This window comes from Mytilus trossulus, chromosome 10, assembly GCF_036588685.1.
Source record: "Mytilus trossulus isolate FHL-02 chromosome 10, PNRI_Mtr1.1.1.hap1, whole genome shotgun sequence".
In the NCBI taxonomy this organism is placed as follows: Eukaryota; Metazoa; Mollusca; class Bivalvia; order Mytilida; family Mytilidae; genus Mytilus; species Mytilus trossulus.
In genome coordinates, this window is record NC_086382.1 from 35,133,183 (window position 1) to 35,159,950 (window position 26,768).

The 26,768-nt window shown below is 33.7% G+C and overlaps 1 protein-coding gene across 3 annotated transcripts in view; it reads left to right on the forward strand.

The window, feature by feature from the left end:
- LOC134687263 (uncharacterized) overlaps positions 1-23,808 on the forward strand; it is a 38,115-nt gene extending 14,307 nt beyond the window's left edge. Inside the window, exons 1-9 of one of the 3 annotated variants that reach the window (XM_063547414.1) lie at positions 2,276-2,296; positions 3,845-4,008; positions 7,642-7,757; positions 13,527-13,596; positions 14,683-14,799; positions 15,575-15,668; positions 20,918-21,006; positions 22,703-22,813; positions 23,416-23,808. In XM_063547414.1, coding sequence (XP_063403484.1) covers positions 3,859-4,008; positions 7,642-7,757; positions 13,527-13,596; positions 14,683-14,799; positions 15,575-15,668; positions 20,918-21,006; positions 22,703-22,813; positions 23,416-23,592 — 924 coding nt within the window. In that variant the 5' untranslated portion in view covers positions 2,276-2,296; positions 3,845-3,858 and the 3' untranslated portion in view covers positions 23,593-23,808. Of the gene's footprint in view, positions 1-2,275; positions 2,297-3,844; positions 4,009-7,641; positions 7,758-13,526; positions 13,597-14,682; positions 14,800-15,574; positions 15,669-20,917; positions 21,007-22,702; positions 22,814-23,415 lie in introns of those variants that run through there. The other 2 variants (XM_063547413.1, XM_063547415.1) reach the window with 2 other exon arrangements.
- The last annotated feature ends 2,960 nt before the right edge of the window (positions 23,809-26,768 follow it).

The following is a 26,768-nucleotide window of genomic DNA, read 5'->3' on the forward strand; positions in this document are numbered from 1 at the left end:
CCTGTAACCCCCCATATCAAGAAGTTTTATATGGGAATAGTACTGTGTCCAGCTGTGTCCACCTGTAGCCAGCATATTTTATAAGTTTTATATAGAAATTGCATTGTGTCCACTTGTGTCCGCCTGTGTCCCCTCATTTCTAGAAGTTTTATATAGAAATTGAGTTGTGTCCACTTGTGTCCGCCTGTGTCCCCTCATTTCTAGAAGTTTTATATTGAAATAGCACTGTGTCCAGTTGTGTCCATCTGTAGCCAGCAGATTTTATAAGTTTTATATAGAAATAACGTTGTGTCCACTTGTGTCCGTCTGTAACCCCCCATATCAAGAAGTTTTATATAGGAATAGTACTGTGTCCAGCTGTGTCCACCTGTAGCCAGCATATTTTATAAGTTTTATATAGAAATTGCGTTGTGTCCACTTGTGTCCGCCTGTATCCCCTCATTTCTAGAAGTTTTATATTGAAATATCACTGTGTCCAGTTGTGTCCACCTGTAGCCAGCAGATTTTATAAGTCTTATATAGAAATTGCGTTTTGTCCACTTGTGTCCGCCTGTATCCCCTCATTTCTAGAAGTTTTATATTGAAATAGCACTGTGTCCACCTGTAGCCAGCAGATTTTATAAGTTTTATATAGAAATAGTACTGTGTCCAGCTGTGTATGCTTGTATCCCCTTATTTCATAAAGTTTTATAGAGAAATACGTTGTGTCCACTTGTGTCCGACTGTATACCCTCATTTCTAGAAGTTTTATATTGAAATAGCACGGTGTCCAGCTGTGTCCACCTGTAGCCAGCAGATTTTTAAAGTTTTATATAGAAATAACGTTGTGTCCACTTGTGTCCGCCTGTATCCCCTCATTTCTAGAAGTTTTATATTGAAAAAGTACTGTGTCCAGCTGTGTCCACCTGTAGCCAGCAGATTTTATAAGTTTTATATAGAAATAACGTTGTGTCCACTTGTGTCCGCCTGTAACCCCCCATATCAAGAAGTTTTATATAGGAATAGTACTGTGTCCAGCTGTGTCCACCTGTAGCCAGCATATTTTATAAGTTTAATATAGAAATTGCGTTGTGTCCACTTGTGTCCGCCTGTATCCCCTCATTTCTAGAAGTTTTATATTGAAAAAGTACTGTGTCCAGCTGTGTCCACCTGTAGCCAGCAAATTTTATAAGTTTTATATAGAGATTGCGTTGTGTCCACTTGTGTCCGCCTGTGTCCCCTCATTTCTAGAAGTTTTATATTGAAATAGCACTGTGTCCAGTTGTGTCCATCTGTAGCCAGCAGATTTTATAAGTTTTATATAGAAATAACGTTGTGTCCACTTGTGTCCGTCTGTAACCCCCCATATCAAGAAGTTTTATATAGGAATAGTACTGTGTCCAGCTGTGTCCACCTGTAGCCAGCATATTTTATAAGTTTTATATAGAAATTGCGTTGTGTCCACTTGTGTCCGCCTGTATCCCCTCATTTCTAGAAGTTTTATATTGAAATATCACTGTGTCCAGTTGTGTCCACCTGTAGCCAGCAGATTTTATAAGTCTTATATAGAAATTGCGTTTTGTCCACTTGTGTCCGCCTGTATCCCCTCATTTCTAGAAGTTTTATATTGAAATAGCACTGTGTCCACCTGTAGCCAGCAGATTTTATAAGTTTTATATAGAAATAGTACTGTGTCCAGCTGTGTATGCTTGTATCCCCTTATTTCATAAAGTTTTATAGAGAAATACGTTGTGTCCACTTGTGTCCGACTGTATACCCTCATTTCTAGAAGTTTTATATTGAAATAGCACGGTGTCCAGCTGTGTCCACCTGTAGCCAGCAGATTTTTAAAGTTTTATATAGAAATTGCGTTGTGTCCGCCTGCAGTCAGTAGTTTTTTTATGTTTTATATAGAAGTAACCGTGTGTCCAGCTGTGTCCGCCTAAATCACAAGTTTTATATAACACTTGGGCTTCTGTAGTAACCTTGTGTCCAGCTGTGTCCGTCTAAATCACACGTTTTATATAACACTGGGCTTCTGTAACCACTATAATAGACATTGATTGTTTATCTGTTTATATAGTTACATACATACGTGTCCATGTATCCCCGGACACAAAATGCATGCTAACTATATTTTGCACCGAAAATAGGACATATCTATCTATTAGTATTATACTAAATCTAAACATTTAATCTTAATGGTTGTGATTGGAGTGGAAATTAACTATTTTCCGAGGAGTTTGTCGTGTAATGAAAATATGAAGCAGTATATTCATTTATGTGTTCATTTTTATTCTCAGGAATTTAGCCAACAGTACGTATCATTAGGTTTTCATGCTTAAACAGTAGGTGTATTTTACTGTAATCATTTGTTGAATTTAAGACAGATATTTTTTAACACATGAAGTAATATTTATTTTTATCATGACGAGAAGTTCCACAACAATGGTAATAAATTAAGTAACTTACTACTTCTTTCCGTGAGCTTTCCTAACCTTTCATGACAAATATTTAGTTCTGCAGATCTGCACGCGGAAAGGATGCGGAAACAACTCCTCGCGTACATGAAATCGCTGCAGAAATATCCGGTGGTCGAAAACTTCCTCTGGTCAAAAATACCCGACAGTACTCTACATGCTCTATATTTCCTTTTGCATACCCAAACAAAAATGACTTGGTAGATCTATCATGTCTATATTTTTTTCGTCATGAAATCATCATGATGACATGAAATTTTTTTAAATGTTTTTTCAATCTTTTTGCGTGCTAAACTGTCATGAATGTTAACAAAAATTATGATTAAGTTTAGGTTATTTTTTCATTAACCTAGCTATCTATAAGCAAATTAGTTATTATCTGGTCATTTGTTTGCTAGGCCACACTAATCTAATTTCTTGTTTTACATATTTTCCATTCCAATAAATTGGGATTTGCAATCCTTGAAAAGTATAAGGCGAGCGATTTTTTTTTGGGTAACATTAAATAATAGGTTCTGATAATATTGATTAAAACATTAAATTTATATTTCTTTAATTTATCAACTGTTGAAGTGTTGTTTTTTTTGTTCACCATGTTCACCAAGACATGCACTGCCCACTTTTAATTGCAGCATATTTATGACTTCTTGTATTAATTTCTGAGGACATCAGATCTTGAAATGAATAATTCAATAAGTATTTCAACTGCCTAAAAGGATTTTCATTGAAATGTCATAGATGTCTTTCCTCCCTCACCAGACATGACTTATAAAAACAGTGTAAGCAACAAGGCTGGCGTCTTGCTAGAAGCAGCAACAGCTCAGCCGTCCAAAACACCTGTGTGATAACGTTGTCAATTTCATGTTAAATTTGTTAGCCATGACACGTGCCTGCTTAGTTTCTAGCGATAATTTTCCATCTCAAGCGAGAAACATGATATGAAAAATTATCACAAAAAAAGATCAAAGGAAAAATGCACAAAATAGCGATAAACAGATAACATATAGATTCTAAGGACAGTCTGATGTACACTAAGATAATATATATAGATTCTAAGGTCAGTCTGATGTACATAGAAAACATATATAGATTCTAAGGTCAGTCTGATGTACATATATATAGATAACATATATGATCATATATAGATTATGATTCTTGATATAGTGTAGGTGTATCACAAAATATTTTCAGACTGATAAAGAAAAACTGGAAATTGGGTCAAAGTATAACGACCCAATTTCCAGTTTTTCTTTATACAGTTATATGATCAGTCTGAAAAACTGTGATATTTTGGACCCAAATTGATTAGATTAACTAAACATTGTAGCAACCTTTTTTTTCAGAAGTGTTCTGACAAATGTCTGATTATATTTTTAATATTTCAGAAATTTAAAGCAATATGACAACAATCCCTGTAATTGATTTCCAGCTTCATGCTGTGGGAAAGGAAGGTTGTGTTGAATTAGACAACCTTGGCTCAGAAATGTGTCAAGCACTGGAGGGAATAGGATTCTGCTATCTGAAAAATCATGGCATCTCTGAGGAAATTGTAAGTAATGCTGCAGGGGCGGATCCAGCCATTTTAAAAGGGGGGTTCCCAACCTAGGATAAAGGGGATTTCCAACTATATGTCCCCATTTAAATGCATTGAGAGGCCATAAAAGGGAGGGTTTCCAACCTTGGATCCTCCACTGTGATGTATCATAGTCCAGAGGAGATATTAACAGCAACATTCCACAAAAAGTAGTACTGTGAATTCAATAATTTTCGTTTTTTCTTTTTTTCTGGATTAAAGAAAAATGAATTACTTGTATTTTTGATTTTATGGTGTTAAAAGTCTGCATCCATGCCAATAGAACATTACTATTTTTCATTGAATATTTAAATTACACCCATGAAATCCACAAAAAATGGTATCCCATTAAAAATAATGACTCCACAGACATGAAAGATATTGTCAGTAATTACACTTATATTTCATTATTTCATGCTTCATTGACATACCATACTTTTTTATCATTTATACCTTATTTTGTAATTTTATGATACATTTGTCATGTTTGTATTTGAATATGTTGAACTAGATTTCTGAAATGCTTTCCAATATACATGATCTTTCCTAGATTGAATTTTTATATATTTCCTGTAATCTGCAAAATGCTCAACCCTAGCTGATATATATATTAACACAACTTTTATAAGTGATTTTTTTTCATAATATAGGAGCTTTTTTGGAGAGTATTTATTTCCAACTTGCCCTCATTGGGGTGTTGATATAGAACAGGCATTTGGTATTACTTTTTTAAGGTTCCACAGGGCCAAGTGAGCTTTTCTCATCACTTGACGTTCGTTGTCATCATTAACTTTTTCATTTGAACTTCTCCTAGACAACCACTGAATTGAATGAAACAAAACATGGCATTAATGCTCCTTATGAGGTGCTGACCAAGTGCTGTAACTTTGTAGCGGATCTATCATCCAAGATGGCCGCCAGCAGGGTACTTAGTTTAACATAGGACCCTATGGGAAATGCATACAAATGACTTCTTTTAGAGAACCACTGAATGGAATGAAACCAAACATAGCATGAATGTTCCTTATGAGGTGCTGACCAAGTGTTGTCACTTTGTAGCTGATCCATCATCCAAGATGGCCGCCAGCAGGGGGACTTAGTTCAACATAGGACCCATGGGAAATGCATACAAATGACTTCTTTGAGAGAACCACATAATGGAATGAACCAAACATAGCATGAATGTTCCTTATGATATGCTGACCAAGTGTTGTTACTTTGTAGCCAATCCATCATCCAAGATGGCCACCAATGGGGGACTTAGTTTAACATAGGACCCTACGGGAAATGCATAAAAATGACTTCTTTTAGAGAACCACTGAATGGAATTAAAAAACCAAACATAGCATGAATGTTCCTTATGAGGTGCTGACCAAGTGTTGTTACTTTGTAGCTGATCCATCATCCAAGATGGCCGCAAGCAGGGGGACTTAGTTTAACATAGGACCCTATAGGAAATGCATACAAATGACTTCTTTCAGAGAACCACTGATTGGAATGAAACCAAACATAGCATGAAAGTTCCTTATGAGGAGCTGACCAAGTGTTGTTACTTTGTAGCCAATCCATCATCCAAGATGACCGCCAACATGGAACTTAGTTCAACATATGACCCTGTGGAAAATACAAACAAATTTCTTCTTTTAGAGAACCTGCTACTAGTACTGAATTGAATGAAACCAAACATATTTGTTCCTTTCCTTAACTTTTCAGGTGCTGGCCAAGTGTTGTTACTTTGTAGCCAAATTTTATCTTCTTTTATATAATTTCAAAAACCCAAGAAAAGTCTGGTGAGCAATACAGACTCTTGAGAGCCTCAAGTTTTGTCATTAGCGGCTTGTTGATAAATTATTAGTTTGACATAAAAGCTATAAATAACACAATAGGTAAAAATGAAATTAAACAATGCGTTTTTTCCCCATCATCATGATCATGTCTAGATCTAAATCGTGTAAATTTTTCAATGCTTTCTATAAAAATTGCTTGAAAAGAACTGATATTACATGATTTTTAGATCACCTGGCCTAAAAGGCCAAGTGAGCTTTTCTCATCACTTGGCATCTGTCGTCCGTCTAAACGGTCTTCTGTCATCTGTCGTCCGGCGTTAACTTTTAAAAAAATCTTCTCTGAAACTACTGAACCAATTCAATCCAAACTTCGTCTGATTGATTCCTAGGGTCTCTAGAATAAAGTGTGTGTTTTAATTCCCATTTCATAAAAAAACATGGCTGCCATGGCTAAAAATAGGGGTAAAATTGTTTATCAGGTCAAGATTTATCTGCCCTGAAATTTTCAGATGAATCAGACAACCCATTGTTGGGTTGCTGCCCCTAAATTGGTAATTTGAAGGAAATTTTACTGTTTTTGGTTATTATCTTGAATATTATTATAGATGGAGATAAACTGTAACCAGCAATAATGTCAGCAAAGTAAGATTTACAAATAAGTCAACAGGACCAAAATGGTCAGTTGACCCCTTTATGAGTTATTGCCCTTTATAGTCAATTTTAACCATATTTTCGTAAATCTCCATGATCTTTTACAAAAATCTTCTCCTCTGAAACTACCCGCCAAATTGATCCAAACTTGGCCACAATTATCATTTATGTATCTAGTTTAAAAATTGTGTTTTTGACCCAGCCAACCAATCAAACTGGCTGCTACAGCTAAAAATAGAACATAGGGGTAAAATTCAGTTTTTGGCTTTTAACTCAAAAACCAAAGCATTTAGAGCAAATCTTAAGTATACTCCATAAAGGGGTAAAATTGTTTATCTGGTCAAGATCTATCTGCCCTGAAATTTGTAGATGAATCGGACAACTCATTGTTAGGTTGCTGCCCCATTAATTGGTAATTTTAGGGAAATTTTGCTGTTTTGGGTTATTATCTTGAATATTATTACATGTATTATAGATAGAGATAAACTGTAAACAGCAATAATGTACAGCAATTTAAGACTCAAAAATAAGTCACATGAACAAAATGGTCAATTGACCCCCTAAGAAGTTATTGTCCTTTATAATCAATTTTTAACAATTTTCATAAAATTTGTAAATTTTTACCAACATTTTCCACTGAAACTACACAGACAAGTTCATTATAGATAGAGATAATTGTAAGCAGCAAGAATAATCAGTAAAGTAAGATGTACAAACACATCACAATCACCTAAACACAATTTTGTCATGAACTGTCTGCTTCCTTTGTTTAATTCACATATATATATTACTAGATTTATTTCACTTGACTGGGCGGAGTTTAAGAAGTTCGCTCATTTAAGACCAGTCTATCTATAGACAGGAGTTTTGGGATAAGCTCATCAATGAAGTGTCCAGTTATTCGTCCCATATCATACATTCAGTTCATTTGTATATGTGTTTGGTGACACTGATAGGTGATTAGAATTCAATAACAATTATAACGGCAATCATCCTTATCACACACATCTTCAAATAGACTGTCCTTATGCACATTAAAACATAAGCTCCGCCCGATCAGTTGAAATAACATTGGTAATACCAAGGTGAGCGACACAGGCTCTTTAAAGCCTCTAGTTTTTTATTCAAATAGTATTATTTATCTTTTTATGTTTTTTTTTCCTTTTTTCAGATAAATGAAGCATTCAGATCATCAAAAGACTTCTTTTCACAGCCTGTGAATGAAAAAGAAAAGTTTGCAAGATCACATAACTATAATTTTGGTTGGGTTGGACTAGAAGTTGAAAAGTAAAATATCTATGTACTGTGGATTCATTATTTTAAGTTAGATACCAATTTTCATGGGTTTCTTTGGTATAGTTGAACCAAAAATATGAATATTCAACGATTTACAAATTCTCTATAGTTTTTGCATGCAGAGATTGACAAAACCTTGAAATCAAATATTTATGAAAAAGCAAGTTTTCCTCAATCCACAAAAATTGATACCAACAAAAATAAATGAATCCACTGTACATACTCTATCAACTTACATATTGCATGTATTTAAGTGTAAAAATTGTTTTGCCTCTTGGCACATATAGCAAAGATCGGAGTTGCCACCAATCATTTTTGTTTTCCTCTATATATGCCCTGCTGTAGATGATGGGGGCATTAATTGTTACCTTTGACAGTGTGTCTTTCTGTTTTTCATCTTTCCAGCTTCCTGTCTTTTTATCTTTCCTTCCTTCCATCTTGCAGTCTGTCTGTCCATGTCATTTGTTTGTTTGAAGCTGGAGCAGTGGCATTTGTATTCTCAGATGCAGTCTTCCATTATTAACTCTCTTGTTGACCTGATGAAACCTTTTGCATCTCTGCTTTTAATTACAAAAGTTATTTTTTTGACAATTGTTATTTAAGTTAAATATATATATACTAAAAATTGCATGTATATGTTCCAGACCATATGCATATTTAGATAGTAATGTCACAGGTACGTCCTGGACTGAGTATGCCTACTTTTTGTCGAGCCTTCAACTTTAGTCGAAAAAGCGGGACTAAGCGATCCTACATTCCGTCGTCGTCAGTGTTGTCGTCGTCGGCTGTGTCCACAAATATTCACTCTGTGGTTAAAGTTTTTGAAATTTTAATAACTTTCTTAAAGTATACTGGATTTCTACCAAACTTGGACAGAAGCTTGTTTATGTTCATAAGATAGTATCCAGAAGTAAATTTTGTAAAAAAAATATTCCATTTTTTCAGAATTTTACTTATAAATGGACTTAGTTTTTCTACAGGAAAATATTACATTCACTCTGTGGTTAAAGTTTTTAGAATTTTAATAACTTTCTTAAACTATCCTGGGTTTGTACCAAACTTGGAGAGAAGCTTAATTATGATCATAAGATGGTATCCAGAAGTAAATTTTGTAAAAAAAATAAATCCATTTTTTCCATATTTTACTTTTAAATGGATTCTGTGGTTAAGGTTTAATACCACCAAATCATGGTACGTCACATCCGGTTGCATACGAAAGTAGGTTTAAAAAGATATTCCCTTGAATTTGACCGTTGTAGGTAATTGATACTACATTTTATTGCAGTAAAACTATTTCTGTGTCATAAACATATGTCTTGGGAATTTCATTTTATTTGTGATTTCTATAGAAAATTTTGTAATCTTGAGGTTACATGGTGACTAAACCTTGTACACAGATAGAATAAGGGGAGAAATTTGATTGGTAAACTTCCAATGATGGTTATTTTCTTATATGCAATGAAATGTTATGTGAAACTTTTTCTATAGAACTGGACATGATAAAACTTTACTCATGCCAAGTATTTCTTTATTTGAAACAAAGATAAATTCTGCACAATTTTTGAAAAGTGCAAATTTAACAAAGACTAATAGGGGAAAATCAATGGTGGTATTACACCTTAAAGTTTTTAGAATTTTAATAACTTTCTTAAACTATTCTGGGTTTGTACCAAACTTGGACAGAAGCTTAATTATGATCATAAAATAGTATACAGAAGTAAATTTTGTAAAAAAATAAATACATTTTATTTGGATTTTACTTTTAAATGGACTTAGTTTTTCTGCGGGTGAAACATTACATTCACTCTGTGGTTCAAGTTTTTAGAATTTTAATAACTTTCCTAAACTATCCTGGGTTTGTACCAAACTTGGAAAGAAGCTTAATTATGATCATAAGATAGTATTCAGAAGTAAATTTTGTAAAACAAAATAAATCTATTTTTTCTGTATTTTAATTTTAAATGGACTTAGATTTTCTTCCAGTTAACCATACATACATGTATAGTCTGCAGTTGTTTTTAAAACATTTATTAGATTCATAAACTATCTTGGATTTTAACCAAACTTGGACAGAAGCTTCTTACAATCAGAAGATTGTATCAAGGGGAATATTTTTATAGAGCTTTTTCCTCATTTTTGTTGAGACTGCGATTTACAGCAAAAGAAGGCGAGACACTGGGTTCAGTGGAACCTTTACAATTTTTTCAAAATACATATACCATCTATGGGGGATCCAAGGGGTGTCCCAAGTTTGTAACCCTCCTTTTTTTGACGATTAATGCTTTTGAATGGGAACAAATGGTTGGATTCCCCTTCCTCTTTGAAAAAGGGTTAATGGATATATCCCTTAGCAGATATATAAGGATAAATAGTAATGTCATTCCATTACCTTCCCCTGCATCACCACATACTATTGATTAAATTTACAGAAAGATTTAAATACATACCGTGAATACATTTATTTTCATGAGTACTTATGTTAACGGTCTGAGTAAAACAGGTGCTAGCTTTCATTGAAATTAGAAATCATGGTTTTGCCAAAGTCTAAAAAACTTGTACTTTATTGAGCGTTTAAATTCTTCGTTTGATAATATACCAAGGAATGCCACAAAATGGTAACTGAAAAAAAATAATGAATCCACAGTATTTATTTCATTGACCTGCATCCATAGATATAAAAAGAATTATAGATGCTGTATGAACACCAATGTGACAACACTCCATCCAAGTCACAATTTGTAACGGTAAACCATTAAAGATCAATTTAAGGTCTTCAACACGGTAACCTTGGCTTGTACTGGACTGTAAAGCAAGCTCTAAAGGGCCCCAAAAATGACTAGTGTAGAACCATTTAATCAGGAAAACCAATGGTTTCCTGTACAGAAATTGCACATAAGTTTCACATGTGAAGCACATATGAGATGCAAGAAAGAATTGTATGCAAATCAGATTGCTCACGTGTGCAGTTTGGTAGTTCATATGTGCCCACAAAAATCTAACATAATGCTCATATGTGCAATTAAAACCTCAGGTGAGCTTTTACCATGTTAGTGTTGTACTTTGAAAGTTTGTCCATTCTTCTAACCATTCAAAACTTATTAACCTACATCATTGCTCATATGAGCTTTTTCAAAATGACATGCCCAGTCATGTACTTCCTGTAAATTCAAATTCAAAGCATCATGGCAATTTGGAGGTGGAGATGAAAAATTTTAAGCCATTATTTTGTGCAATTTGAAGTTAATGGCATTGTTGGAATCTGATAAAACCAGCGTGGCTGTGGTTAATTATTTGTAAGTTATCATTTCTATTTCATTATGTTAATTTTTGTGTCAGATTTTGAAATATATTACAATTTTAAGTCCTTCATGGGGTATATATATGCAGGTTGCTTAAAAATAAGTACTACATGTATATATATGTCGTGTACAAGTTGCGATTTTGTACAGGTTATAACATGTACAAAAATATTGTACATGTTATAACTTGTATAATGCAAAAATACAAGTTATAACATGTACAAAAGTACCTCATACATGTTATAACCTGTACAAAATATTGCTTAAAAATGGTTTTAACTTGTACAAAATCGAAAAAGGATATTTTTCTATTATTGCAACAGATGATATTGACCTCAACAACATTTTCATAACTTCTTTATTATTCCTTCATGTAAGTGTGTTTTGTCCTTTTTGATACAGTTAATGTCCAGGGGTCGGTATTACGAAGCATTCCTAAGACCTGTCATAAGATATATCTTAGGACATGTCTTATGATCCTCTCATGGCTATCTATGGACATATATTTATTTGATGAATTATAATTGTGAGTGTCCACTTTGAAGGCAATAGTAAAATACTTTCATTCTTGTTGACACTAAAAGACATAAGAGGATAGCCAGAATAGATGTGTCTACAAATAAAATTGGAAATTGAAACGGGGTATGTGCTATACAAACGAGAGGGAGGAGTATTTCCCAAAATTATAAGGAATCATTCTTAAATTGAAGAATTTAGTTACTAGTATCTAATGTAATTGTCATTGAGGAATGCAAGCTTTTAGTAAATAGTTTCACACTTATTTAAGCAATAATGGACTGCATAAAACATACAATTACACGAAAACACATTTTGCCAACATAAGTCATGAAACATATATTTCTGAAACTTGTTGATCATTGTCCTCTACAGGAAGAGACACGTTCTGGTCTATTTATTGTTGTTTTTTATGAATTGGTGAATTTAAATGTATATTTTACTTCATTAAGATTTATTTTAAATTTTGTACAAGTTAAAACCATTTTTAAGCAATATTGTGTACAGGTTATAACATGTATGAGGTACTTTTGTACATGTTATAACTTGTATTTTTGCATTATACAAGTTATAACATGTACAATATTTTTGTACATGTTATAACCTGTACAAAATCGCAACTTGTACACGACATATACATTATTCCTTCTTAACCTTTCTGAAATACAGCACTTAATTAGTAATCAAAGACATTCATTATGTACTAAGCTTGCAAGTCCCTCAATTAGTTATATACTGTAATATATATAATAATCTATATAAAAAAGGAGACATGAGGAAACACTTATGAACCAAACCATAAACTATAATCCATAAATAAATTATACGACGAAACAGGATGGGAGTTACTATCAGAAAGACGTAAAAAACACAAAATTATAAAATTTCATGAAATGTTTCACAATAAGACCCCTGATTATTTAAGCGATATTATCCCCCAACAATTGTTCAATATTGAATTTCATAATTATGACACACGACAAACAAATGACACGCAACATATAAAGTGTAGAACTGCATTTTACCAGAAATCTTTTCTCCCATCAGTTATTCGATCCTGGAATGCTGTTCTGGACGATATCAGACTAAGTCCATCTAAGTTTACACTTAAACGTTACCTTAATCAAAATGTAAGAAAAATGCCAAATTATTATTTTATGGAGACAGGAAAGGACAAATACTTCATGCCAGACTTCGGATGGATTGTAGTAATCTGAACGGACATTTATTTAAGAGAAATCTTGTAGAAAGTAAAAACTGTACCTGTGGTAGAATCGAGAGCAGTAAGCATTTTCTCCTCAAGTGTAATAATTACTCCCTTGTCCGAAAACGTACGATAGAAAAAATTCCCTTCCCATACAATTTAGAAACACTTCTATTTGGCTGCATTGATTATAATCTCAACAAGTGCAACAATTTTTGGTAGATTCGAAGTGTTTTGGCTTATAGCATCCTTCGTGCATGATAAGGATCGTAATTGGGTGAGACAGTCTTGACAAAGTCCTGTAAACACACTCCACTGCCAGTACATATATATATAGGAAAGATCTGACGGAAAAAAAATCAACTTTTTTATTTGCAGTTATTTCCCTTTATCTTTTTTCTACAGGGAGACGGATTAATATAAGGGAAACCTTGTTTCCAAATCCTTTTGTAATATGTTATTGCTGTATTTATATGTGTATGTCATGTACATGATTTTTTAAAATAAAATATGTTTAAAGTAAACCATAAACTACAACCACTGAACATCATGCAGGTAATCCATGATATATCTATGCTTATTTCAAAAAGTGCAAAAATCTGAATAATTTGGAACTGGCAAATGTAATTTTATGATAAATTTTGATGTAACATACAACTTTTTCTTAAGTTATTATATTTGACCTATATTTTGTGATGATCGATGCATTATTGTATTGTGACAGTTTAATTTGAATTGTAGATTGAACCCAGAGAGACCCGTGGGAGACTATAAAGAGGCTTGGAATATAACCCTAGAGGACCATTCTTTGGTATGACAGTTTTACATTCTCTTCAAATGTTTTTCTTGGTTGATATCTTTTTAGTTCACCTGGCCCAAAGGGCAAAGTGAGATTTTCTCATCACTTGGCGTCCGTTGTCTGTCGTTGTCGTCGGTCGATCGTCAATCACTTTTACAAAAATCTTCTCCTCTGAAACTACTGAGCCAAATTTAATCAAACTTTGCCACAATCATCATTGTGGTATCTAGTTTAAAAAAATGTGTCGATGACCTGGCCAACCAACCAAGATGACTGCCATGGCTATAAATAGAACAAAGGGGTAAACTGTAGATTTTGGCTTATATCTCTAAAACCAAAGCATTCAGAGTAAATCTAACATGGGGGTAAAATTGTTTATTAGGTCAAAATCTATCTGCCCTGAAATTCTCAGATAAATCTGATAGATAATTTTAAGAAAATTTGGCAGTTTTTGGTTATATCTTCAATATTATTATAGATAGAGATAAACTGTACATAGCAATAATGTACAGCAAAGTAATACCTACAAATTAATCAACATGATTAAAATGGTCAATTAACCCCTTTAGGAGTTATTGCCCTTTATAGATATAGTAAATTTTTAACAATTTTCATAAATTTTGTAAATTTTTGTAAATTTTACTGGACCAAGTTCATTATAGATAAAGATAATTGTAAGCTTCAATATTGTTCAGTAGATTAAGATCACTAAACATATCACCATCACCAAAACACAATTTTGTCATTAATCCATCTGTGTCCTTTGTTTAATATGCACATAGACCAAGGTGAGCGACACAGGATCTTTAGAGCCTCTAGTTTCTATAAATTGGACTGTTGGTTTTCCTGATTGAATGGTTTTACACTAGTAATTTTTGGGGCCTTAAATTATAGCTCCTCGGTGTTCGGTGTAAGTCAAGGGGGAGAGTTGAAAACCATGCTTTAACCTTTAATGGTTAACTTTTACAAATTGTGACTTGGATGGAGAGTAACGTCTCATTGGCATTGGTACCAAATCTACATACCGGTATATCTAAATTATCACTTTTTTAAATTGATTAGATTACTACCTGACTTTTTTTTTAATTTATATTTTAGGAATGGCCTTCTGAAAAAGTTCCCAACTTTAAGCCATCTATGCAAAAATTATATGAGATGTGTACAGATCTGTCAAAGAGAATATTTGATGTCATTTCAGTTGGTCTAAAACTAGATGTATGTATCAATATCTTATGAATAATATTTGTTAAAGAGGAGCAAAAGATTCAAACTCATAGATTGAAAATAAACTGACAAAGCCATGGCTAAAAAAGAAAAAGACAAAGAGAAAAAAGGATAGAACACAAGACACAACATAGAAAACTAAAGACAAATGTATTGTTGAAACTTATAAAAGATTTTTTTTTGTGGAATGAGGGGGAAAATATATTTTTTGATATTAGATTTCCTGGTATTGCAGAGGTCTGCATAAACATAGATATTAAAACATGTTTTCAAATTCTAACATGACGTCCTTCAAATGCTTTTATTTATATTCATCCAAACCAATCTAAATCTGTTATTGTAAATAGTTTAAGCATGTCACTTTTTCAGTTTGCTCTGTTCTTTAACGTCAATTTGATAGTGTGCTTATGTATGGGAAAGGCAAAAAAATGCCTTCGCCTAGATCGCTTCGATCCAAAACAATTGCCGTATTTGTCCTTTTAGAATCGCTCAGGGTAAAATATTTGTCATAAAGGGCCAACTCATGGTAAAATAACCATATTTTCACACCCCATGAATTATTTTTTTTAAAAGTAATTTGTAAAGAAATCTGCATATATGTCTCTCTTCTGTTACCTTCAATTATAATAAAAGTGTATCGTTTAGACAAGTTTAGAAAAAAGTTCAATAATGTTACATTCTAAACATAGATTACATAAATGTCAAATCTTGAAATATAAATCAAAGTTGAAACATTAATTCTTTTTTTCTTATATTTCTAAATAAGGAACAAAAATTTCTTCAGAATGGCCATAAAAATATTGGAAGCACAGAAAACAAAACTACTCTGAGGTCATTATTTTATCCTGCTCTCCAAGAAGGTAACTATCAGTTTAAAAACCCTGGTAGGTTTGATGGGTAAGAAAATTTAAAGAATATGAACATTAAACTTGAAGTGCCTTCAACTTTGTAATTATGGAGAAAAATAAAGAAGGAATTAGGATTCCTGTGTTAATGCAGATGTATCGGGTTTTTTCTTTGTTTCTTCATTTTTAGCTCACCTGGCCCGAAGGGCCAAGTGAGCTTTTCTCATCACTTGGCGTCCGTCGTCCGTCGTCGTCGTTGTCGTTAACATTTTACATTTTGAACTTCTTCTAGAGAACCACTGAATGGAATAAAACCAAACATGGCATGAATGTTCCTTATGAGGTGCTGACCAAGTGTTGGTACTTTGTAGCCGATCCATCTTTCAATATGGCCGTCAGTGGGGGACTTAGTTTAACGTAGGACCCTATGGGAAATGCGTACAAATGACTTCTTTTATAGAACCACTGAATGGAATGAAACCAAACATGGCATGAATGTTCCTTATGAGGTGCTGACCAAGTGTTGTAACTTTGTAGCCGATCCCTCATTCAAAATGGCCGCCAGCGGGGGACTTAGTTTAACATAGGACCCTACGGGAAATGCATACAAATGACTTCTTTTAGAGAACCACTGAATGGAATGAAACCAAACATGGCATGAATGTTCCTTATGAGGTGCTGACTAAGTGTTGTTACTTTGTAGCCGATCCATCATTCAAAATGGCCGCCAGTGGGGGACTTAGTTTAACATAGGACCCCATTGGAAATGCATACAAATGACTTTTTTTAGAGAACCACTGAATGGAATGAAACCAAATATGGCATGAACGTTCCTTATGAGGTACTGACCAAGTGTTGTTACTTTGTAGCCGATCCATCATTCAAGATGGCCGCCAGCATGGGACTTAGTTTAACATAGGACCCTATGGGAAATGCATACAAATGACTTCTTTTAAAGAACTACGGAATGGAATGAAACCAAACATAGAATAAATGTTTCTTTCTTATAATGAGGTGCTGGCCAAGTGTTGTTACTTTATAGCCAAATTTTATCTTTTTTTTTTATATGATTTCAAAAACCCAGGTCGAATCAGGTGAGCGATACAGGCTCTTGATAGCCTCTAGTTAATTTTTAGCTCACCTGGCCCGAAGGGCCAAGTGAGCTTTTCTCATCACTTTGCGTCCGGCGTCCGTCGTCGTCGTCCGTCGTCGTCCGTCGTTAACTTTTACAAAAATCTTCTCCTCTGAAACTACTGGGCCAAATTTAACCAAACTTGGCCACAATCATCATTGGGGTATCTAGTTTAAAAATTGTGTCCGGTGACCCCGCCAACTAACCAAGATGGCCGCCATGGCTATAAATAGAACATAGGGGTAAAATGCAGTTTTTGGCTTATAACTCAAAAACCAAAGCATTTAGGGCAAATCTGACATGGGGTAATATTGTTAATCAGGTGAAGATCTATCTGCCCTGAAATTTTCAGATGAATCTGACATTCTGTTGTTAGGTTGCTGCCCCTGAATTGGTAATTTTAAGGAAATTTTGTTGTTTTTGGTTATTATCTTGAATATTATTTCAGATAGAGATAAACTGTAAAAGGCAATAATGTTCAGCAAAGTAAGATCTACAAATAAGTCAACATGACCAAAATGATCGGTTGACCACTTTAGGAGTTATTGCCCTTTATAGTCAATTTTTAACCATTTTTCGTAAATCTTAGTAATCTTTTAGAAAAATCTTCTCCTCTGAAACTGCTGGGCCAAATTATTTGAAACTTGGCCACAATCATCATTGGGGTATCTAGTTTAAAAATTGTGTCCGGTGACCCCGCCAACTAACCAAGATGACCGCCATGGCTATAAATAGAACATAGGGGTAAAATGCAGTTTTTGGCTTATAACTCAAAAACCAAAGCATTTAGAGCAAATCTGACATTGGGTAAAATTGTTAATCAGGTGAAGATCTATCTGCCCTGAAATTTTCAGATGAATTGGAATACCTGTTTTGGGGTTGCGGCCCCTGAATTGGTAATTTGAAGGAAATTTTGCTGTTTTTGGTTATTATATTGAATATTATTATAGATATAGGTAAACTGTAAACAGCAATAATGTTCAGCAAGGTCAGATTTACAAATAAGTCAACATGACCAAAATGGTCAGTTGACCTCTTTAGGAGTTATTGCCCTTAAAGTCAATTTTTAACCATTTTTTCGTAAATTTTATATATCTTTTACTAAAATCTTCTTCTCTGAAACTGCTGTGCCAAATTGATCCAAACTTGGCCACAATCATCTTTGGGGTTTCTTGTTTAAAAAATGTGTGGCGTGACCTGGCCATCAAACCAAGATGGCCGCCACGGCTAAAAATAGAACATAGGGGTAAAATGCAGTTTTTGGCTTATAACTCAAAAACCAAATAATTTAGAGAAAATCTGACATGAAGTAAAATTGTTAATCAGGTCAAGATCTATCTGCCCTGAAATTTTCAGAATTGGAAAACCTGTTTTTTGGGTTGCGGCCCCTGAATTGGTAATTTTAAGGAAATTTTGCTGTTTTTGGTTATTATATTGAATATTATTATAGATATAGGTAAACTGTAAACAGCAATAATGTTCAGCAAAGTAAGATCTACAAATAAGTCAACATGAACGAAATGGTCAATTGACTCCTGTAGGAGTTATTGACCTTTGTAGTCAATTTTCAATCTGCTTCCTTTGTTTAATATTCACATAGACCAAGGTGAGCGACACAGGCTCTTTAGAGCCTCTAGTTTTTTTTTGGGGGGGGCAATTTTTTTTTCTATTCTTTATTTATTCAGCCAATTATTCTCTTTTCTTTTATATTTTTGCACACCATCATTATCCATTCTTGATCATGTTGATTATTTTTGCCTATTTTTAGCTCACCTGGCCCAAAGAACCAAGTGAGCTTTTCCCATCTCTTGGCTTCCGGCGTCCTCCTCTTCTGTCGTCTGTCGTCGTGGTCGTCCGTCTTCGTTAGCTTTTACAAAAATCTTCTCCTCTGAACCTACTGGGACAAATTAAACCAACCTTGGCCACAATCATCATTGGGGTATCTAGTTTAAAAAATGTGTGGCTTGACCTGGTCATCCAACCAAGATAGCCGCCACAGCTAATAATAGAACATAGGGGTAAAATGCAGTTTTTGGCTTATAACTCAAAAACCAAAGCACTTAAAGCAAATCTGACATGGGGTGTAATTGTTAATCAGGTCAAGATCTATCTGCCCTGAAATTTTCAGATGAATCGGACAACCCATTGCTGGGTTGCTGCCCCTGCATTGGTCAGTTTAAGGGAATTTTGCTGTTTTTGGTTATTATCTTGATTATTATTTTAGATAGAGATAAACTGTAAACAGCATTAATGTTCAGCAAAATAAGATTAACAAATAAGTCAATATGACCGAAGTGGTCAGTTGATCCCTTAAGGAGTTATTGCCCTGTATAGTCAATGTTTAACCATTTTTTGTAAATCTTAGTTATCTATACAAAAATCTTCTCCTCTGAAACTACTGGGCCAAATTAATCCAAACTTGGCAACAATCATCTTTGGGTATCTTGTTTAAAAAATCTGTGAGGTGACCCAGTCAACCAACCAAGATGGCCACCAAGGCTAAAAATAGAACATAGGGTTAAAATGCGGTTTTTGGCTTATAACTCAAAAACCAAAGCATTTAGAGCAAATCTGACGGTGGGTAAAATTGCTCATCAGATCAATAATTATCTGCCCTGTAATTTTCAGATGAATCTGACAACCGGTTGTTGGGTTGCTGCCCATGAATTGGTAGTTTTTAATTCTTAAAAGCTTTATATTTTAGAAGGTGGAAGTCCTGTATGCTTTATACTTTGTATAAAGATGCCTTATGTTACAAACTTTCCGTCAGTCACATGTCCAATGTCCTTGACCTCATTTTCATGGTTCAGTGACAACTTGAAAAAAAGTTCAGATTTTTTTAATGTTAAATTCTCTCTTATTATAAGTTATAGGATAACTATATTTGGTATGTGCATACCTTGTAAGATCCTCATGCCTGTCAGATCCTATAAGCAATAGGTCTTGTATATGTGGTGTATGGAAGGACTGTAAGGTGTACGTGTCTATCTGGCAGGTGTCATCTGACCTTGACCTCATTTTCATGGTTCAGTGGTTAAAGTTAAGTTTTTGTGTTTTGGTCTTTTTTTCTTATACTATCTGCAATAGGTCTACTATATTTGGTGTATGGAATGATTGTAAGGTGTACATGTCTAGGTGACAGGTGTCATTTGACCTTGACCTCATTTTCATGGTTTGCTGGCCAAAGTAAATTTTTGAGTTTTGGTCTTTTTTTGTTTTACTATATGCAATAGGTCAACTATATTTGGTGTATGGAAATATTTTATGATCTATATGTCAGTCGCACAGGTGTTATTTGACCTTGACCTCATTTTCAGGGTTCATTGCAAAGTGTTAAGTATTTGTGTTTTGGTCTGTTTAACCCAAATTTACGTTCCATGGAACTATAAGAAAATGATAGTGAGAGTGGAGCATCAATGTACTATGAACACATTCTTGTTGCTCTTGAGGTTTGAATAGGGATTTTGGAATTTACAAGACTAGTTTCATATGAATAATGGTAGATACAATTTACATAAAGTTTAGCAATAAAATATAAAATATGTGCAAATATAACAAACAGGTGGAGGCAAATGTAACAATTTTTACACACAAATGTAATGGTCATGCATTCAGATGTAATGACTCACTCCCAGATCCAAGCTATAAATAAATTGCAATGGGGAGCTCATTATTCTGACCCTACACAGTTATCCATATATACTTTACCTGCGGTGGCCTTAGATTGTTCCCTTTTCTTTGTCCACGCTCACTCAACATGTTAAGTTTTCATTTAAATTTTTATTAAGAGCAAATTTTTATGAACATTTAGCAAAAATTGCACCTGAAATACTTTCATTATTTAATTCAAGAACATAGTACATACATAAACAAAATCATGTATGAAAATTTAAATCTTGCCCAGGTTTATTTGTATCTTACTGACATATACCATTTAGTTATGAATAACAATTCAATTTTTGCTACTTCACCCCTACATCTAAGTACTGTGGATTCATCCTTATGAATCAAAATCAAAATCTATAATTAGAACAGTTTTCCTCAATCCAAACAAAACCATACCCACTAAAATAATTAATCCACAGATATGTTAAGGAGAGTGCTTAAGGGTTTATTTTCTATTTGTTCACAGTGATGAAAGAAGGACAAGTAAGATGTGGTGAACATTCAGATTATGGCTCTTTGACTTTGTTATTCCAGGATCAGATTGGTGGGTTAGAGGTGAGAATTCATAATTTTTATGCCCCATCTACAATAGTAGGGGGGCATTATGTTTTCTGGTCTGTGCGTCCGTTCGTCTGTTCGTCTGTCCGTCCGTCCGTCTTCCGTCTGTCCTGCTTCAGGTTAAAGTTTTTGGTCAAGGTAGTTTTTGATGAAGTTGAAGTCCAATCGACTTCAAACTTGGTACACATAATCCCTATGATATGATCTTTCTAATTTTAATGCCAAATTAGAGATTTTACCCCAATTGCACGGTCCACTGAACATAGAAAATGATAGTGTGAGTGGGGCATTCTTGTACTGAGGACACATTCTTGTTTTGAGGGGTTAAAGATTGCATGAAATGTAATCAAAATCCTTTGTTACTGACTTGATATCTAAATCTCTAAGGCTTATCACTACCTTATTCATACACAAAATATAGTGTATTCAATCCATGAACATTGTCAGAAATTTATGGATGTAATATATGCTTAGAAATCAAAGGCACAAAATGATGTTTCACTTGTCAAGAAAATTCATAACTTATAATGTAACTTTTCCAAGGTGCATCTGTTCAACAATTTAAATAATGTCATTGTTAAAATTATCTTTGAAAAATAGAATTATCTCTGATTGACAGTGTCCAGAATTTTAGTTGAAACATCCACAACCAATGCTTTATACAATGAAATATTTAACTTTTCTTCCCGCTGATTAATTAAAGCAATCTTTACCATTCACTGAATACAAGAACTTTGATTATCTTATAGTCATTGAGATCCATATATTTAAAGGTCAAAACCTAAACAAGACAGTCATGCACTGTTGTAAAATTGATATTTCATTTATTAAACAATTGGGAAGCACTGGGGTTTCGTTATATATTTTCATTATATTGTGTTTCATACCCAAAGAGTTCAATACAATCAAATACAAAAGTCGTTAAACATATTTGTAAATCCAAATTTTGAAACCATGTAATTCTTGAACAAAAAATAGTAAATAATCAATAGACCATTTTCCTACTTTGGACTCCAGGTTCTATAATTTCAACAGGTCACCTGGTCTGTGATAGGACATCCTTGTACTCTGTCAATTAGGAGCAACCAAAGGAAGTAAAATCAAAAATATAATTTGTCCAATTTAAGTGGAAAGTTTACTGTTTTTAGATGATTTATTCATGTATAGAAAGATTTTAACAGTAAACTTTTCCTTAAAATTTTACCTACCTGCCCAAATACGGTATTGAAATCTTGAACTTACTTATTTACATTGCTCTTTCTTGACCTGGCTAGTACTGTACCAGGTTGTCCTACATTTTGCCCTACCACAGATAATGTAATCTCTTGCTTGACCTAGTACCAACTGAAGGTGTCCTACCACAGAGAAGGTAACATGTCAACATAACACATATTTCTAAGTCAAAAGTAAGTAATATGAAAATGGTCTATTAGTTATCATCCTTTACATATTCACAAGGCAAAAGCCACAAAAGTTATTAGAAAGGTATTTGCAATATCTTTTATATTTTTTCTTCATATTGTGTATCATAATTCATCCTTGATCATGTTGATAGTAAGTATGCAAGAAATTATGAAAACTTCTATCTAATTAAAATTTTCCCGATATATGTGGCTATGATTAAATTGTATAAGATCGTGAAACTTGAATCTGTTGTCAGGAAAAATGAAAAGATACACAATTCTATTTTAAGGTTATGAACTGTGAAGACCAGTATGTACCTGCCACCCCAATACCAGGCACTATTGTTGTCAATATTGGTGACCTGATGCAAAGATGGACAGCTGATAAATTGAAGGCTACCGTAAGAACTAACATTAAAATTATACTTTAAAAAATGGAAGAATTAAATGTGGTAGTAGTGATCCAGGGGGAGGGTTCTGGGGGTTAAACCCCCCTTGTTTTAGGACACTCAATGCAGTTGAATGGGGACAGAAGTTGGACCCCCAGTCCCCACCTTTCATCCTGTGTTGGGAACCCCCTTTTTGAAAATTGCTGGAGCTGCCCCTTGGTAGCATCTAACCAATACATGTTTTGCTTTTCTTTTTTACAAACAGATTTACTTTTACATGCATGTATAACCATGTTCATAAGTTGTGAAAATAGTCAGGTTCAAATAGCTGTTTCTTGTGTATACAGCTGTTGGACTGATAAACTAGTAGATGTTGAAAAAAAGGTCATGCATGTCTCATTTAAAATTTTTAAGATAAACTCAAGAAGCAAGGTAATTCTTTTTTAAGCTACTCTTTTCACTTAAAAATCTTACACTTAAAATTAAGTGTAATTTACTCTAAAATGAGTTTTTGTAGTCTTAAGATATTTTAGTGAAAAGAGCCGCAAAACATGACCTTCACTACTAGTATTTGAAACTTATTTTTACCCCTTTCTAAAATTTACTCTTTTCAGAAACATCGAGTGCTGAATCCAAGTAATGAACAACAGAGAAGGCAGAATAGACAATCAATGGCATTTTTTGTTCATCCAGACGATAAGTTAATGATTGAATGTTTAGACAAATCAAATAAATATGAACCTATCAGTAGCATTGATTACCTGAATTCAAGATTTAAAGCAACATACTGAAATGTACCATAATACATATTATATATGTGATTTATTCTTATTTAGCAATCATATATTTTTAATTAATTTTTATGATTAATATTTGACTTATAATGATTTACTTTTACATATTGTTACTTGGATGGAGAGTTGTCTCATTGACACTCATACCACACTTTGTCTTGTATTTATATGAATGTATTAGATGTAAGCCTCTCATATAAAAGTTATATTTTTTTCTTTTTTTTTAATTCTAACACGATTGATCCCTTTCCTGACATGTTGATTATTTTTATTTAATCAACGTGCGGATTGTTTTATCTCAGTCCTTTATTGGTCAAAAATACTATGAATTTCCTAATATTGTGACATTACGAAAAAAGGCGACCATGCCTGATGTCGTCACATAGAAAGAACACATCTTTTTGCAGATTATTGCAAAAGAAGTATTGAATTTGTCTTCATATTATTTAAAAATCATTGGAGAAACAAATTCCACCACCAAGTATCGTGTTATACAATATTTATCCACTCTCTACAGTTAAATTTTGAATATTTTGATGTCTCCAGTGGATACATATTGTATCACACTCGATGCACTGGTAGAATCTTTATTTCTCTTGATCTGTAAAAGAGCAATCAGTTTGTTAACAGGAAAAGTGTTGTAAATTACAGATGCAGTAACACTTTAATAAGATGATTTGTAGTAATAGATTTGGCAAAAAATTTTAATTGTGTCAGTTTTTTCTGTCACCAAGTTAAACCTTATCACTGTTTTTGTATGACAAAAGGAATAACTCATTTAGAAAATAAAAATTCCTTATTAGTACTGCATCTTTTAAGATAAGTTGAGATCTGCAAATGCTGTTTGTGTTGCCTGCTACAAAAGTCGCAGTATGTGAGACATAGATATATCTTCCCAGCAGAGGCAGCTTAAACTATTTGTTCAAAGCTTTATATTTCAAAAGTTTTAACACCTGGATGCTTTATATTTTATATCCAGATACCTTATATTATGACGTTTCTGTCTGTGATATGTCCAATGACCTAGACCTTATTTCCATAGTTCAGCAAATGCTTGATATTTTTTTTGTCTTGTGAATAATCTCAGTTACTATGAGTTAAAGGGTAACCATATTTAGCATATAGGTTCTTTGCAATGTCTGTCAGTCAGAGTACACTTGACATCGGCCTTATATCACGGATCAGTGAATCACGGATCAGTGATCAAGGATCAGTGAGCAAGGTTAGTGTTACATGATTAGTCCTTTCTCAAACACTATGAGCAGCTTGTCAGCCATGTCAGTGGTGTATGGAATGACAATAATTGGTACATGTCAGTTTGCCAGGTTTCATCTCACCTAGCACTCATTTTCATGGATCTTTGGTTAATGTAAAGTTTTTGTGTTATGGTTTGTTTTTCAAGTACAGTACTTTATTAAATCAACTGGTGAACTATATTTGATGTATGGTATGCATGTTAAGTGTATATGTCTGTTTGGCATGTATCATTAGACCTTGACCTCATTTTCGTGTCCATTCGTCAATGTTTTTTTTATATAGTACAAGTGGTCTATTTTTCAACCAACAGGTACACTTATTTTTGTGACTGAACTCTACATCATTTTCATGGTTAATTGGTCAATGTTAATTTTTTTTGTGGTTTGGTCTGTATTTCAAGTACTATAAGCAATAGGTCAGCTATATGTGATGTATAGTATGGCTGTACTTGGTACATGTATGTCTTGCAGGTTCCATATGACCTTGCCCTTATTATCACGTTTTCATGGTTCAATTGATCAATGTTTAGCGTTTGTGATTTGGTCGTTATTTCAAGTACTATAAGCAATAAGTCAGCTATATTTGGTGTATGGTTCGGTCATAAGGTGTATATGTATTTCTTTCTTGCAGGTATCATCTGATCTTAACCTGACGGTTCATTGTCAATGTTAAGTATTACTTGATTTTTTCACTTGACTGCGGGAATTAAGCGGTTCTCACCTCAAAGATCAAATTGAGAATGGAAATGGGGAATGTGTCAAAGAGACAACAACCCGACCAAAATAAAAAAAACACAACAGCAGAAGGTCACCAACAGGTCTTCAATGTAGCGAGAAATTCCCGCACCCGGAGGCGTCCTTCAGCTGGCCCCTAAACAAATATATACTAGTTCAGTGATAATGAACGCCATACTAATTTCCAAATTGTACACAAGAAACTAAAATTTAAATAATACAAGACTAACAAACGCCAGAGGCTCCTGACTTGGGACAGGCGCAAAAATGCGGCGGGGTTAAACATGTTTGTGAGATCTCAACCCTCCCCCTATACCTCTAACCAGTGTAGAAAAGTAAAAGCATAACAATACGCACATTAAATTCAGTTCAAGAGAAGTCCGAGTCTGATGTCAGAAGATGTAACCAAAGAAAATAAACAAAATGACAATAATACATAAATAACAACAGACTACTAGCAGTTAACTGACATGCCAGCTCCAGACTTCAATTAAACTGACTGAAAGATTATGATTTCATCATATGAACATCAGGCACAATCCTTCCCGTAAGGGGTTTAGTATCATACCATCATAACATATATGAGAAGAACATAACCCGTGTCATGCCAACAACTGTTTTTAGAATAAATGTGTTTAGTTCCGACGCAAAGACCTTATCAGTGACTCAATATTAACGCCAAAATATGCAATCTTTAATGACTTGACAACAGTATCGTAATTATATCCCTTCTTAATAAGTCTATTCAAAGGTTTCGTAAGTTTATGAGGTGAATACTGACACCTTTGTGCTTTATAAAGAATATTTCCATAAAAAATTGGATGTGAAATACCTGAACGTATAAAAAGTCTGCATGTTGAGCTATATTTACGAATGATGTCTTTATACCGATGATAAAATTTAGTAAATGTTTTGACTAGTTTGTGATATCGAAAACCCTGGTGTAATAATTTTTCAGTAATACATAAATTTCTCTCGTTAAAATCTAAAACATTGTTACATACACGAGCGAATCGTACAAGTTGAGATATATAAACACCGTAAGATGGTGACAAGGGAACGTCACCATCTAAAAACGGATAATTAACGATAGGAAATGAAAAATCATCCCTTTTATCATAAATTTTAGTATTCAGCTTTCCGTTAGTGATATAGATATCAAGATCGAGAAAAGGGCAGTGG